The 16,842-nt window shown below is 40.6% G+C and overlaps 1 protein-coding gene across 1 annotated transcript; it reads left to right on the forward strand.

Moving 5' to 3' along the window:
- Positions 1-216: 216 nt before the first annotated feature.
- On the forward strand, positions 217-15,922 carry TMCO5A (transmembrane and coiled-coil domains 5A; the record flags this gene model as incomplete). The annotated part of the gene is made up of 12 exons (XM_082834303.1): positions 217-333; positions 902-946; positions 1,901-2,050; positions 2,473-2,596; positions 3,221-3,271; positions 3,999-4,070; positions 7,163-7,219; positions 7,673-7,732; positions 8,161-8,225; positions 9,159-9,216; positions 11,016-11,056; positions 15,724-15,922. The coding sequence occupies exons 2-12, from the start codon at positions 912-914 to the stop codon at positions 15,920-15,922; spliced, it is 912 nt and encodes a 303-aa protein (XP_082690429.1). The 5' UTR covers positions 217-333; positions 902-911.
- Between the last annotated feature and the right edge of the window lie 920 nt (positions 15,923-16,842).

The following is a 16,842-nucleotide window of genomic DNA, read 5'->3' on the forward strand; positions in this document are numbered from 1 at the left end:
TGAAGCAAGGGAGCACAATCTGCCAGAGAAATAAAAGACAGGGGCTACCCCTTCATACTGCCCAGAAATCAGATCCATTAAACTACTGCTGCCAAAGGGAAGACGTGACCATGAAACACACACAACCATGTAGGGTCTGAAGTCTCCACAGATGATGAGAAACCGTTGCCACCCAACCTACTGTGACATGCTGCCCCCCATGTCAATAGCAGGGTCATGACACCTCAGAAGGTTCTGAGATTCTACTGGACAGTTCCACTGGAGAAAGATTAGACTCTTCAGAAGCTAATTGCCTAGAGCAGAATCAGGAAGACCATACACATCAGAAAAGAGGTGGAGTTTATGGAAGTAATGGATTTAAAGAGGAAACCAAAGGGGCAGAGCAAGCCAAATTTACTTCTGCTTGGTTTTTCTGAGCCCTGTTTAATACTAAGATCTTAATATCTGGAGATTCTTACAGAGGCCAGGCTAGAGAGCAGAGAGATTACTTTTCAGAGAAGTTGTACACCTACACCCAGGCCCATGGGCCCTTTAGGAAAGCAAGTGGCCCTAGAGTAGAAAGGGAGTTAAGAACAATTGATAACCTCTATTGATTCTTACTGCTGTGTATAAATTCCAAAGGGTTTTGTGTTGGTGAACTATCTCTGAATATACCTGCTAGCAGGATATATACTGAAATTTCCAGCATTATCCCTGTATCCTCACTGTATCCTTACGGAGGCATAATCAGAACATGAGCAGAAAACCAAAAGGCTGAATTTTGTCATGGCCAAAATGTGAAGTTGGAGGGAAGAAACCAGTTAATTCTGTTTCTATATTTGGGGGCGCTTGGCTAGTTACTCTACTTCACAAATGGACCCATTTCCCCAACTCATTAGATACATCTCTGCTGATATTTTAGGGAATCTACAATGGAAGAACACAAGGAAGATCAACTAGATGATGAGTAAGTAATCATGATTAGACAAAGCCACATCCAAGGGCCAAGGTATGAAGCAGGTCTGCTGTAGATGTCTTCCTTCATCTTCTAGTCTCCCTCTCTCTCCATCTACTATCTATCCCTCCCCCATTGCACTCCACCTCAAGTCCTTCATGCCCTCCTGAAGTGATAGCTATTATAAAGTCTTCTTTTCCAAAATCATCCCTCATCCTTACTCAAAAGTCTGCCTCACTAACTTATTTATGGTTAATCATTTGAAAAGCAAACTAATTAATGATACAAGAAAAAGAAAAGTTTATTGAGAGCTTCCATGTGCCAGGTACCCTTTCTAGATGACTCTAGTGTTACCCTTATTTTATTCAAATTTACTTCAAAAGGAGTTTTGAATTCTTGAAAGTGAATGCCTGGATCATATCTGTGTGCTCAATGAAGTGACTCTCAAGATAGACACTCAAGCTTTGTAGCAGGCACTGTAAGAGAAGTTTTGAGATGGGAGGAGGAAGGGAAAGACTGAAGCCCTACCTGCTGGTGGAAATCTCTTGTGGCTCTGCATAAAGCTGGGCTCAATCATAAGGAATGTGCCAGCTACCTGGATAAAAGTACTCAATAAAAGTGTATTGCATGAGTAGATTTTGTGAACAACTTGTCTTAGAAACCAATGCAGGACACTATTTAAGGAAGCAAGACTTCTGGAACCAGAGTGGAGGTGCACTAGTATATTGAGCACTTTGGCTGAGAAAGCCTGAGAAAAACCTCTCTTGCTGACCAAGTTGAGAATTATTGAAACAAATTGTAGAGCATGATTAAGAAATATAATTTCCTAAGAATGAAAAAGGACAGATGTGCTTCCAGAAACAGCCAGGTTAATGAATTACGTGCCTTCTAGATATCCCATTTAGTCCAAAGATTACTGATCTTAAGATAACTGGCCCTTGTTGAATTTGGGGACTGAGTCTACAGGTCAGAGGAAGTGGAAATCTTAAGACTGGCCCAGTCAAAGAGGAACATTAACAGTTTGAATATGAACCTTGAAAGGGATATGCAGAGAATTGATGAAGCAAATCAGGACCTTCTTCTCAAAATCCGCAAGAAAGAAGATGAGATTCAGAGGTGAGTGTTGGGGTACCATGAGGGAAGTTCTTCATCCAGAGGATGGGGTAGAAGAGAAGAGACAACACTAAATTTTCCTGTTTGTTCTAGAGACCTAAATCTTGTACAGCAAAGTTTCTTCTTCATTCTCTGGCATTTCTCTGTGGCTCAAACTCTGAAATACAGCAAGTTTTAAAGAGATTCCTAAAAAAATTGGGTGATACTTACCTGAGCTGAAAGAACATTGGGGTGTTTGACTTGGGAATCAGAGGAATCTTACTTTTCCTGCCTTGAAAGTGATTCTGAGTCTAAGGATCCAGGAAAGAATGGTTTCCAACTTGAGATTCGTGTTTATTGTCACTGAGGTTCCCTTGAAACTGATATTTGTGTTTTATCGGTTCTGAAACTGCCAGATCCTCAGAGTGTGTGCTTGCATCATCTAGGCTGGAAAATGAGATCACTCAGACCAGAGACCTGGCAGAGGGTGAGGAGTGGGGGAAGGAGAACCGCACCACGATGGAAAGGGAAAGAGCCTTGCAGGCGCTAGAAGAAGAAACAGCCAGACTGGTAAGCAAGAAGCTAGGAAGAGCTGTATGATAGGTTTTATTCATCATCCTGTCTCTCATCAACTATCAGATAAGCTAGTCTCTCCTTTTTACATAAAACTAGTAGTCAACTCAAAAGTCATGGCAAGGGCTTCCCTGGTGGCGCAGTGGTTGAGAGTCCGCCTGCCGGTGCAGGGGACACGGGTTCGTGCCCTAGTCCGGGAAGATCCCACATGCCGCGGAGTGGCTGGGCCCGTGAGCCATGGCCACTGAGCCTGCGCGTCTGGAGCCTGTGCTCCGCAGCGGGAGAGGCCACAACAGTGAGAGGCCCGCGTACCGCAAAAAAAAAAAAAAAAAAAAAAAAGTCATGGCAGGATGTGTCCATGCATGGAAAGGGATGTGTGGAGGGTAGGGTTTCTTTGGTAATATTTAGTATTGGGAAGCCCTGCGTGTGGGCATCTCTATCCCTGTTAAGTTGGTGTGTATGTATTGAAATCAAACCACAGGTTCTTTACGTGACCTTATGCAATAAGGTAGAGTTCCTGCAGGAAATGATCACTGGAGCGAAATGGAAAACAATCAACTAAATAAAGACAGAAGATGGTATGCAGATGCACACTTACACTCTGCTTCTTTCTCTCAACAGGAAAGGAAGAATGAGACTCTGGTCCACAGTATAGCAGAACTTGAAAGAAAGGTGGGATGGGGCTCTTGTGTTCCCCAGTGTTCCCACAGCATCCCCAGGCACCAAAGAGGCAAGGGAGCAAAAGTGGTCATAGGGGATCCCACATGTCAGAGAGGCCTGTGCTGGGGTGGATACTACTCTCCTGAGGCTGAGCTTCATGACCTAAATAAATGCCATGGATCTTCCCTGCAAGTATCAGATGGACGGAGGGAGTGGGTTATTCAGGGTACTCAGTGATCCCACAGGTTCCTTCATTCTATTACAAGAAAAGGGATTCCAGTAGACACTCTGTTAAAGTGATTGGCTGGCAGCTCTGTAATGAGAGTTAATTTTACTTTCAACAGAGACTTAAAAATACTTAATTCCTAAGGATTCCCTCTTCCTTGTGTAGGCATTCCCTCTACCTCAACTCCTGCTCAGAATACAGTGGGCTTCCTATGATACCCTACTTTCTGACCCATTCCTGAATAACCCAGCATGGATGAGGGGTTCAGAAAAGTACCCCTGCCTTGAGCAGGCTCCAGCTTTGGTGGCCAAGACTAGTGAGAAGAAGTTAGAGGTAGAATAAAGATGTTTCCAAGAGCACCAAGTATCCACCAAAGGACCACCTCCTGGCAGCTTTTATCAAGACCAAATTACCAGCCCACACATACACCAGAGAATGTCTTTGTTTTCTTTCTTTTTTTTTTTATTTGATGTATTTTTTATTTGCAATGTATTTTTTTATTTGAAACTGTAGCTTACAAGGAAATCTCAAAAGGCAACTAAGTGTGAACAAGGCAATCTAAAGGGAACCCCAGAAGAGTCAAAGGTAAATGGAAAAGCAATCTTGAATGGGTTTGGAATATATGAACAGGAAACAAGCTTTCAAGTGGAAACAACTGTCAAAGTTGGGATAAATTCTTTGTAGTTTTACCCATGTCAGGCATAAGCCTGGGCCACTGAGTACTGACATTTCCTCTGCTCTTAGTAAGGAATTTTACTCTGAAGCCATATATTTTGTTCTTTCTTCCATGAGGAAGAGCAGAACACAAATGCATATATAACACTGGAGGCAGTTGAAGTCCCTAATTTAAATCCTGTCCCCAGTACTTAATGTGGTATATGAAGGGCAATTTAATCAGTCCCTCCCAGCCTCTGTTTGAAAATTGAGTGAAATTGTGTATATAAAGTATTCTTTCCTTTTTTTGGAGCGCTAAAACCTGAAGTCACATAATTTTAAAGTGACTATTTAAGAGAGTGGCTAAGGCATACGTATGAATTCATAGAGGCAGAGCTAGGATCTGTAACTCTACTGCATGCTAGGCAACTTACACATCCTGTCATGGAATCCAGTCTAGAAAAGAAATCATTAAGTTGGTCATTCAAGTATCTAGTGAGTTCTGCATGCTAAGTGCATCAGACAGTGCTTAGCATTTCTCTAATTGTGTTCCAGAGCTAAGAACCTGGACACAACCACAACACATCCGATCAAAGATGCAAGAAGAATTAGAGACTTACTTTTTTTATTTAGAGAACAGGTAAAATTCTAACTTGATACTTTCTGTAGAATTGCATCTTTATCCTTGCCTTAATTTTTCTTTAGCTTATTAAGCCCACACTTAAGCCCATACTGTGTATATGAAGCCTATGAAGATATGGACACAATGAAAACAGAAATATAAAAAGAAAGAATAGAGAATCACTCTCCTATCTTCTCTTGGCCAAATTAGTGTTGATGGCCACAAAAAAAAAAAAAAGAAGAAGAAGAAGAAGAAGAAGTTTAAGACCACCAAGTAAGCTTGCTTAGTCATGTACATCCAGGAAATTTACCTGGAAAGAAAGAAATCTGGATCCTGTGTGTACATCAGGAAGAAAGTGAAGTTAACACTAGAAAGGATTATGAAGCCCCATGACTATTCTTACCATATAACTGCAGCAGTCAGAGACTGATTTTCTTCCTTCTCCTGCCCAAAACAAGTTTCCCTGACAGTAAGGCCACCAGAATCTAGTGGGGACACTTTAATGCTGGCTATGTCAGGTGAGCTGAGCTGACAGACTACAGAGTTCCAGGTGCTGTCAGAACAATGGCCATTATTTTCCTAGCAGCAACCAGCCCAGCCCTAAAGACTTCTAGAGTATTATTAACCCTCTGAATCACTCCCCTTTGCCCACCTCTTTTGTAGAATTCTTAGGCGATATCTCTAATTCTATGAAATATACAGCATCTCCTTTGCTTCTGTTCCCCTTGCATGCTGGTGATTAGTTCAGTAGTTTAATGGGATGCCTGCTTCAACTCCTTGTGACTCAGGCCAGTGTCTTGAAAATACAGCCTTTAGCACATTTTTCTTTCTGGCCCTGGTTGTAACTGACTGGAGGGGAAAGGAACTGTTAGAAGCATCCAGATGTAAAATAATGATCCCTAGATGAAAGTGGGAACAACAGAGCTGAAAGGGAAGGGAAAATAGTTATATCTGCTCTTCCTACAGAATATAACCCAAATGCATCCATTCTTCCCTATCTACTACTACTAATAGTACTACCCTCTTGCAAGCCACCATACCCCTCACCTGGATGCTGAAGTAGCCTCCTAACAAGTCTTCCTGCTTCAACTCTTACTCCTAAACAATCTCACTTTCCACATATTGAAAAGTCTCTTCTTTAAAAAACACAGGTCAGATTGTGTCTTTAACACTTGAACCTCTCTCCTGGCCTTTTACTACAATTAGAATAAAGAACCAAACTTTGGGAACTTCCCTGGTGGCGCACTGGTTAAGAATCGCCTGCCAATGCAGGGGACACAGTATCGAGCTCTGGTCCGGGAAGATCCCACATGCCACGGAGCAACTAAGCCCACGTGCCACAACTACTGAGCCTGCGCTCTAGAGCCTACAAGCCACAGCTACTGAAGCCCACGTGCCTAGAGCCTGTGCTCCACAGCAAGAAAAGCCACTGCAATGAGAAGCCCGCACACCACAACAAAGAGTAGCCCCCGCTCACCACAACTAGAGAAAGCCCGCGTGCAGCAACAAAGGCCCAACGCAGCCATACATACATACATACATAAATAAATAAATAAAAGAACCAAATTTTTTTAGAAGCTATAAGGCCCTACGTATGTAACCTCATCAGTGGCTACCTTTCCCCACCTTACCAGTATCCCCTGTGCTTCAGCCACATAACTTCTTCATACATACCAAAGTTCACAGTCTTGGCCCTTGTTGTAACCTCTGCATGGGACATATTTCCTCCAGATCTCCATTTGACTAATATTTATCTTTCAGATTTCAGCTCAAGTATCATCAGAGAGGCCTTCGCCAACCACCTATATTAGCTCTTATGCCATCACTCACTCTCACTCTCAGCACATTACTCGGCTTTTATTTCTTTCACAGCACTTATCATGTTGACTCATCTGTTATGTCCCCCAACTAGAATGTCAGCTCTGTGAGGCAGAAAGCCTATCAATTCCGTTCATCACTGTATCCTCAGTACTCCCCCTGCCCTTTCCCTGTCACTCCAGTATAGTGGCTGATATAGAAGAGGCTTTCATCAAGTATTCAAGGAAGGAAGAGAGGAAAGAAGAAATACAGGGAGAAAGAAAGGAGTGAGCCATGAATATATAAAAGCAAAAGTGACAGTGAATTTTTCAAGGTTGATGTTTTTCTAAGAGAAATAGCTAAGGAAGAAGGAAGCTAAGAATTGAAGTTTAAGGGCAAACAAAGCACTGATGAATACTCAGTGGTCAAGAGTGCAGGCTCATCAGGCAGCTGCAAGGACAGTTTGACTGTCCTCCATCAAAAAGATATCTGAAATGGTGCCCAATGCACTTCAACCACCTGTGAGATAACCTTTGCTATAGCATTTCAGAATGGAATCCTGTTTTTGCCTTGCTGAGTTACCAGCCTCCTTCCTTGTCTATAGGTTAAGTTACGACAGCTGGAAGCCTCCTGTGCAGACCAAGAGAAGGAACTGGCCAAGGTAACCACAGTAACTTCAATGCTACTCCTCCCAAAGGAAGGGATACTCCATTCTTGGTCAGACGATCTAATGCATTCCTCAAATGATTGAGTTATAATAAGGTTCTAGATCCCAAACCATTATGGGATCAGGAGGGTATGAAGGAAAGGAAGATGACTATAGTCTCCTAAGTTACCTTTTATTTAATATTTTTAATAGGATACACTTCATGATCTATATCTTCCACAAATTAGTATCTATTCTTCTCCCAACTGTCCCCAAATAATCCCCAAGGGACTATAAAATATAGCTTGTTAACCCTCAAAAAAATTAGTTTATATGTACAAAAAAACATATTTAGAATAATTAGAAGGCCACATTTAGGGTCTGGTACACAGGAGGAAACAAGTATACTATTGTTCTTACAGCAATTCACTGAGAAAATTTAAGACTAATAAATTTTAGTCTCCCCAGGTAATAGAAGACTATGCACTTTTGGCCCAGCTCTGTGAAGATCAGGCCCTCTGCATAAAGGTACAGCCCCTCAGTAAAGGGACAGCAAAGGGTTTGTTCAGGTACAGGGTGAAATGGAACCAGGTTTTTCAGAGCATACTGTCTGGAACAATTTTAACTCTTCAAGGTGTCATTCCAGAGGGACTTTAGGGTCTATGACACTCCACCACCAATATCATTCTGTTACCTCCCTGGTCTCCCAGCCTCTGTGCCCTTAACTTAATAATGAACACTTTTCCTGTTTATAATCCCAATTACCCCCAGAGACCTGTCCAATGGTGAAATATAGTGAGAAATCAGTAGTGGTGGGGTGGAGGCTAGGAAGGAGAAAAAGTGGCAGTGGGAATACCAAACATTTATGTGACAATGTAATAATGCATGTTTATTATGATTAGGAAAAGCACAGGGCTTTAATTAGTAACCGCGCTTTCTTTTATTTCTCTTTGAAGAAGTACCGGGAAACTTTGAAGAAAATAGAAGAAGAACTAGAGAATCAGTTCCTCGAGAGAGAAGTGTAAGCTTTGGCAAACAAAGGAACATCCTGGTTTTAGTGGTAACTCCATCTCAGCCTGGGTCAGAGCAAACATCTCTCTAATTCCAGTTTGGAATTATGAGGCCCCCAACACCACATATCTTTCCCCTCTGTAGTAATCAGGTCGACTCCCACTGAACCACACCAACTTTAAAACGCAGGTCCTTCTCCCATCCTTCTTCAAAGACTGTAGAAACACATCTCCCTTCATAGCTTTATCACGTTACCAATTATTTGGGTTTATATTAAGGGTAGGAACATGTGCTTTAAAAAGGGTTAGTGGTCAGGCACCTTGATAAGTAGAACATTCATATTAAACGTAAATAAAAGCTTCCTTCCCCCAAAAAATACCCCTTGAGTTTGTCAAAAGAGTTTAAATGATGAGAAACTAAACCAAAAACCTCACTTCCATTTCTTGACCCTCTTTAGATGTTAAATCTTAATTCAGTCAAGAAGTATCTCTATATATAAATATTTTGGAACCTTGTGGTGAAGAGAAAGAGACCCAAACTGCATAAAGCCTCTAAAAAGGCAGGTACACACCGTGGCCTTGTGTCCAAGACACTAGGACTTGGAGGTCCTCGCCCCTAAAGGATACCTTCAAGTCTCCCAAAATCCTTCCTGAGTACTAGGTATGGCTTGACTGCTAAGCTAAGTTTCTAGAACAAGGCTATTCAACAGAAATTTCTATACTATCTATTAAGTATCCACTTGGCCACTTACTGAGTACTTGAAGAACAGGTAATATGACTGAGGAACTTATTTTTTATTTTAATTAATTTAAATTTAAATAGCTACATGTAGCAACTGGCTATAATAGAATTAGAATATAAGACTGTTTTTAAACAACCATCATATAGTATGAATCTTTGAGGGCACTTTATCCAATCTCTATCTTGGTTCTTTTCCCCCTAGGTCAAAAGTCATAAGCATGAACTCAGCAAGCAAAGAGTGTAATGGCCAAAATAACAAGGTAAGCACCTACTCCATCTTCAGCTTCTTCACCTTTCAAAGGAGTTTCCAAAATCACTATAAGCCACCAAACATCTAGCAATCTTCCCATGTGGATTTTCCAAGAACAGTACCAGATATAATTCTAAAGCATTTCAACCCTAAACAAATAAAGAGGATGCTAAGGAACAGCTGTCTTCCCTCTTACAGCTGTGCAAATGATGTGTTCTCAAAGAAACCAGCCCAAGACCAAAGAAAGTTTAGAATAGAAGCGAGAAGGAACATTAACTGAGGGTGCACTCTGTGGAGAGAAGGCCAGTACATGACACATACACCACTCCTCTATCTCCTGTAATCACAGCACTCTTTCCTGATGATCCCAGCATGGTCCAGAATCTTTTACTACACAGAACACCAAGGGCATCTATCACCATCTAATCAGAGTTGGCCTATGAGTTAAAACATAGGAAGCAGTTGCTTCTTTATGATACAGCTTCAGTGTCTATTCATCTTTAACATCATGATGTCACCAGCACATATGCAAAGGTCTGAAGGAAACAGACTTGGATGTAGAGCACCAGGCCTCTTAGCCTGCTTGGTGTCTTGTGGAAGCAAGTACATAGATAAAGTTTATTGGACTTTAATTGTAATTTATATTTCCTTTAGAGCCAAAGTGGACATTCAGCAGAAATTTTATGTTGTTGAGATATATGGTCTTTACAATCTCAGAAAAGAGAAGTCATCTCTTCCTTAAAAGCAAATATCAACATTTGACTATTACCCTTGAGGTGCTCCAGATATCTGAATATGTTAGACCATTTCCACAGTGACTACAGTTCCCACTGTCCTGAACAGGTTATTCTGGTCCCAAGCTTATGTATTCCACTCAGCAAGCAAAACTCCTGAAATTAACTGAAGTCCACCTCTCTAGAACCAAGCTTGGCATGCTACCTGATGTGTCCCACCATCTATTCCCGGTGATTTATTAAAGTATTCCTTCTGACTAGCTATCAGAGAAACAACAGGACTGTCTTCATCAAGATTATCAGAGTCCGTGTGATGGTTCAACGACCTATGATGTTTGAGCAATCTCTTTAGAGAGGCTGCCTGAGCAGCTGACCAGCTAGCATGCCACTTAATCTCACTCAAGCTATAGAATCAAATTTGTAACCCAGAAAGCTGCTTTCTAATTCCAATTCTGCAAGTCTCATTTCCACAGTTTTAAAGTGTGATCATAATTCCTCTTCCTTTTTATCTCACAAGGAAGTTTAAAGGAAAATGAAGTAACTGAGAAAATATTTTGGAAGAGGGATGTTACAGAAATCCAGGATATATTCTCATCTTTACATTTTTATAGCTTTCAAAATTTATCTCTTGGAATATGTTTGTGTGGTTTTTGTAGCCTGTAAACTTCTCTAAGGGTCACTGGCTAAGTAGAAGGTAAGGGTATAGTTGAGAGAGCCCAAAATGTGAACTGAGAGGACCTGGGTTCCAGGCCTCGTCCTGCCACTTACAAGCTGTATGACCCTACCCTTCTAAGTCTTCATTTATTCCTATCAATATATAAAAAGGTAATGCAGTTTTATATATATATATATATACACACACACACACACAAATATATATATACACAGATACATATACACACACACATATATATGTACATATATTTGGCTTTGAAAATTTCATCTGCTTATGTATATGAAAAAATTTGTAAAATTTTACCTAAAATAACATTTAATTAATGGCTCAGTACTACTTGGCAGTGATAACAGCATCCAGAAATTGTTTATTTATCACTGCCCTTTCTTTTTCTCCCAGGATAACTCTCTCCAAAAGAAGAAAACAGGATTCTGTAAAACGTAAGTAAATCCCTTTGAGTAAACTTCCCAGAAAACTGGGAGTTCTACTTAGCCATACTAGCAGATAGCAAAGTCTAGACAAGGAGAACATTGTATACACACGCACACACACAGTCAAGTCAACAAATCTGTTTTATCAATGACTACATTTCTCAGTTCACTGTTATGACTTCCTTGTCCAAAGGCGATGACTAATCTCAGCTTTCCAGTATTAGAAGCCAGTGGCCTAGCAGTAATCAGAAACAGGAATCCTATCACCTAGAAGAGATGTGACAAGGGTCATACTTACCCCCTTTTCCCTTCAACACTTTCAACTAGTTTGATGTGTCTGGTTTCCCAGTAACAACAGTTGATTAGAAATGGGGACTCCAATAAAAAAATTAAAAATAGAAAAACAAAAGAAATTAAAAAAAATAAAAAGAATAAACAAGGAGGGTTATAAAAAAAGAAAGAACTTCTGCAATATAAGATAACACTGAGGCACCTTGAGGACATTATGCTAAGTGAAATAAGCTAGTCACAGAAAGACAAATACTGCATGATTCCACTTATATGAGGTATCTAAAATAGTCAAGTTCATGAATCAAAGTGTGGAATGATGGCTGCCAGGGGGTGGGGGGAGGGGCACGGGAAGTTACTAATCCATCGGCATAAATCTTTGGTTAAACAAGATGATTAAGTTCTAGAGATCTGCTGTATAACACTGCACCTGTAGTCAATGATAATGTGTTGCACACTTAAAAATTTGTTAGGAAGGTAAATCTCATGTTAAGTGTTCTCATCACAATAAAATAAATTTTTTAAAAAACTTAAAAAAAGAAATGGGGAGATCCTTCTGTGGTTCGTAAGCATGAAGATTGGGTTTTTACACTATTGTGTGAGATGTGCCTCCCTCAAACTTTATCACAATGTCAGCACATTACCCCCTAATGTGAAAAATAAAAATAGGGAGAGAATTTCTAAATGCAAGTATACCACTGCCTCACAGCAGATAAAAGAGAGAGAAAATGATTGGGAAAAGGAGACAGCACCTAACAGTATTCAGCACATAATAATTGCTCAAAAATCTTGTTAAACCAAATAAGAACTCAAGATTCAAACAAATGAGTGGATATTAGTCCTTAGGGAATCATCGTGATAGCAAAGTAAAATTGGTATTGAAGTCCCTGCATTTTTAAGAAAAGGTCAAATTATGTTCAATATAGTATGTTTAAGAAGGCATAGAGAAACATATATTTAAAGTGGTATGAAATGTGATTTAGAAAAAGTCCAATCAAAATGGTTAACATAAAATTACTGGTGCTTAAAGGTCAGCTCCAACTGTCTGGAAAATTTGCTTAAGAGGGATACTCCTTCATACCAGATAAGTGAAGAAGTATATATTTCAATATCCTTCAATACATGTTCCCAGAACAACTAGCAGAATCTTCCCTAGAACTCCTAGGCCACCTTCACCTATAATTCAACACCAGCGCCCAGCATGGAATTGCCCATGTTCCTGGGATAAGAGCTATCTGCCATAAAGAGAGTGAGTAAGCCCAGCAAGTCTAGCTCATCACATCAAACTACAAATGTCTTTCCTCTTGCTCTGATCCAGCATCCTTGGAGCACTGGTATACCGTGCGCTGATAAGAAATTAGAAAGCTAGGTTATTCCTAAGATTGTCCCTGGGCACGTCATCCCAGACCCTTCTCATGAATACTGTATCCAGCTTCAAGAAGAGTGGTGGGAAGACGCTTTTAAAAGGCTTTTGATTCTAATTTTGAGCAAGATCCTGTATTAGAATGGATCCTGGCTCTTGTCACCAAGATTAACTCTACAGGAAAACTTAAGAAAACTGGAGGGGAAGGGGCTGGTTTTCTTTTTTTGGCGGTACGTGGGCCTCTCACTGTTGTGGCCTCTCCCACTGCGGAGCACAGGCTCCGGACGCGCAGGCCCAGCGGCCATGGCTCACGGGCCCAGCCACTCCGCGGCATGTGGGATCTTCCCGGATCGGGGCACAAACCTGTGTCCCCTGCATCAGCTGGCAGACTCCCAAGCACTGCACCACCAGGGAAGCCCAAGGGGCTGTTTTTGACTGGTGAGTGGAGGTGGGCCATGACTTTGTCCTGAGGCAGAATGCAGCCCAGCACAACCAGATAAGGGTAATATAGCAAAGGAAACAGTGGAGGTTTGCTCGTGGAAATCATATTAAAACCACAAGGGCAAAATAATTTATCAGTTAAATAAGAAATCAAGACTACCATAAGGAAATTTATAGAAATTTATTAGGAAATATTAAAGGTAATATAAATGAAAGAAGAGAAATACCATGATCATGGATAGGAAGCCTTAATGTCATAAACATATCAATGGTCTCCAAATAACTAATAGAATCAGTTCAATTCCAATCAAACTCCCCAGAAGGTTTTTCATGGAATTGAAGAAAATGATACTAAAATATTATATATGGGAGAGTAAATGGGTCAAAAATAACCTGGGCAATTTTAAAGAAGAGCAAGGAATGAGAAACATGCCCTTTGAGATATCAAGACTTACTAGGAAGTTACAGTAATTATGATAGTGTAGCATCATCAGAGGAATAGGAAAATCAACCAATGGAAAAGAACATGTGCTCAGAAACAGTGCACATATAGAACCTTGATATATGACAGTGATTATATGTCAGAGGGGAAAGAAAGGATTGACTGTTCAGTAAATATGGTGGGGAAAAAATGGTTATCCAGATGAGAAAGAAATAAGATTGAATTACTACTATACAGTATAACAAAAAAGCAAGCCCAGATGTGTTAAAGACTTAAATACCAATTAAAAAAAAAACTATAAAACTCAGTATTAGTTATCTATTGCCACATAACAAATTACCCCAAAATTTAGTGGCTACAAACATCAAACATTTATCAACTCACACTTTCTGTGCGTCATAAATCTGTGAGCTACTTAGCTGGGTGGTTCTAGCTCATGGTCTGTTACGAGGTTGCTGTTAAGATGTTGGCTGAAGTTACAGTCATTAGAAGGCTGGGCTGAGGCTAAAGGATCTATGTCCAAAGGAGCTTACTCACACAGCTGGTTGCTGGCAGGAGGTCTCAGTTCTTCATCAGACGGACCTCTCCACCAGGCTACTTGTGTGTCCTTATAACCTGACAGCTGGCTTTCTCCTGGGAGTAAGGAGGAAGCCACAGTGCTTTTAGTACATAGTATAGGAAATCACACACTGTCATTTCCATGATACGTTATTCTTTAGAAGCAATTCATTAAGTCTATTCCACATTCCAGTGAAGAATCTCTCTAAGGAAGGAATACCAAAGAATTTGTGGACATATTTTTAAACTACCATAAACTCTTAATACAAAATAGTATCTTTTAGGCCTTGGGGTAGGGAATGATTTTTCAAACAAGATACAAAAAGCAGTGATTCTAATTAAAGGAAATGTTGATAAATTAGACTTTATTAAAAATAACTTTAGGGACTTCCCTGGTGGCACAGTGGTTAAGAATCTGCCTGCCAATGCAGGGGACACGGGTTCGATCCCTGGTCCAGGAAGATCCCACATGCCGCAGAGCAACTAAGCCTGTGCACCACAACTACTGAGCCTACGCTCTAGAGCCTGTGAGGCACAACTACTGAAGCCCGTGAGCCTAGAGCCTGTGCACCTCAATGAGAGAAGCCACCACAATGAGAAGCCCATGCACCTCAACGAAGAGTAGCCCACACTCGCTGCAACTAGCGAAAGCCTGGGCGCAGCAACAAAGACCCAGTGCAGCCAAAAATAAATAAATAAAATGCACATTAAAAAGTAAATAAATTTTGTTCTTTAACACCTTAGAACAAGTGAAAGTTATAAAGTAGAGGGCAGATATTCAAAATACACACAATGGAAAAGGATTAATATCAAGAATATATAAAGAATTCCTACAAATTAATAAGAAAAGCCCAAACAACATAGTAAATAAATGGGCAAGAGGAAACACATAAGACGAATAAACCTATGAACAGACAGATGTTCAGCACCATCGTTCATCAAGGAAATGCAAGCCAAGACCATAATGAGATATTACTTTATACCCATCTGATTGGCAAAAGTTTCAAAATCTGATAACATCAAATGTTGGAGAGGATGTGGATCCACAGAAACATAAACCCTGCTGGTGGAGTATAAATTGGTGCAACTGGGGCTTCCCTGGTGTCGCAGTGGTTGAGAGTCTGCCTGCCGATGCAGGGGACATGGGTTCGTGCCCTGGTCTGGGAAGATCCCACATGCCGCGGAGTGGCTGGGCCCGTGAGCCATGGCCGCTAAGCCTGCATGTCCGGAGCCTGTGCTCCGCAACGGGAGAGGCCACAACAGTGAGAGGCCCACGTACTGCAAAAATAAATAAATAAAAATAAATAAATAAATTGGTGCAACTACTTTTGAAAACAATTTTCCAAAAGAAAAAAACAAAACAAGATAATTTCACATAGTGATAAATGCTGAAAGAAAATTAAACATGGTGATGGGAGAGAGAGTAGCTGGCAGGCCAGCATATGGGAAGAGGCTACCTTTGTAAGGGGTTGTTAAGAGTAGAGATATTTGATATCAAGGAGTCAGACATGCATTTAGATTATGACTATTTTGTTCCAGGTTTTCTAACCTCTAGTTAACAGTTTCTTGGCTTTCTTTTTCCAGGATTTTTCTATATTTCTTTTTCACCACCCTGTTTTTCATCAGACTGCTGGGCTACTTGTTGTTCCACATAAGTTTTATAAATCCAGATCTCTTTGTCAATATACTGCCCAAGATACTGAGCAGGAACATCTTGTGGAAGCTAAGATGCTTTCTCTTTCCATCTCTCATGCTTGAGACAGAGGACATGTTACCCCACTGACCCCCAAGAAATATCCTGGAGCAAAAGAAGGCAAGTGGTATCTGAATCCGTAGACTAAGAGATGGTGGAACTTGTGAAGGAAAGAAGTTTTCTTCAGTTATTTCCTTGAGGTTTTCCTACTTGATTACCATTCCTCCTCACACAGTCTTTCCAAGATTAACCTTGCCCGGTAAAGAGCTCTGTCAATGGGTTTCTGTGGCTATATGGATAAGCTAAATAGTACCAATAGTAAACAAAGTAGACTATTTTTGGAATAATATCATAAATGCTGAGCAAAATTAGAGCTGATCAATTCTTCTAGTGAATCTTAAAAATCTAAGACACAGGATCCCTGCAAAGCAGAAGACTGCTCATTACTTACATTAGAACTATTTCGTTGTAAGTTGCCTTAGTTTAAGCTAATTTATAAATTTATAGCACACAAAAAAGTATTGCCTCATGGAACTAAAAATCTGGGGCTTCAGGCATGGCTGGATCCAGAAGCCTCAATGTAATGTCACTGGACTTTCATCTCTCTCTTCTCATCTCATTGGATGGGCATTTTCCTTTTAGTGGGAAGATGCTGCCAACAGCCTAAGACTCATACTACCAGATTAGCATCCTTAGCAGAATGAGTCTTTTCTAATAGCTCCAGCAGGAAACTTCAGATAAACTTAGTTGTGGTCAACTGTCTACCCCATCCCACAATCAATGTGGCCAAAGGGGTGGGAATACTCTGATTAGTCAAGCATGAATCCATGAACCATATGTCCAAACTCTTGTAAGGGGAAGGGGAGGTAAGGGGACAAGAAAGAGATAAGGGAGTCAGCCCCATGTAAACTATATGGAATGTGTTTCCCAAAGGAAAGGGGGCACTCAATTCCCAGAGAAGGGGAAAGAGATACTGGACTGGCAAAAGCTGACATTCACTTAATCACTAG

This window comes from Leucopleurus acutus (assembly GCF_964270905.1).
Source record: "Leucopleurus acutus genome assembly, chromosome: 1".
Classification (NCBI taxonomy): domain Eukaryota; kingdom Metazoa; phylum Chordata; class Mammalia; order Artiodactyla; family Delphinidae; genus Leucopleurus; species Leucopleurus acutus.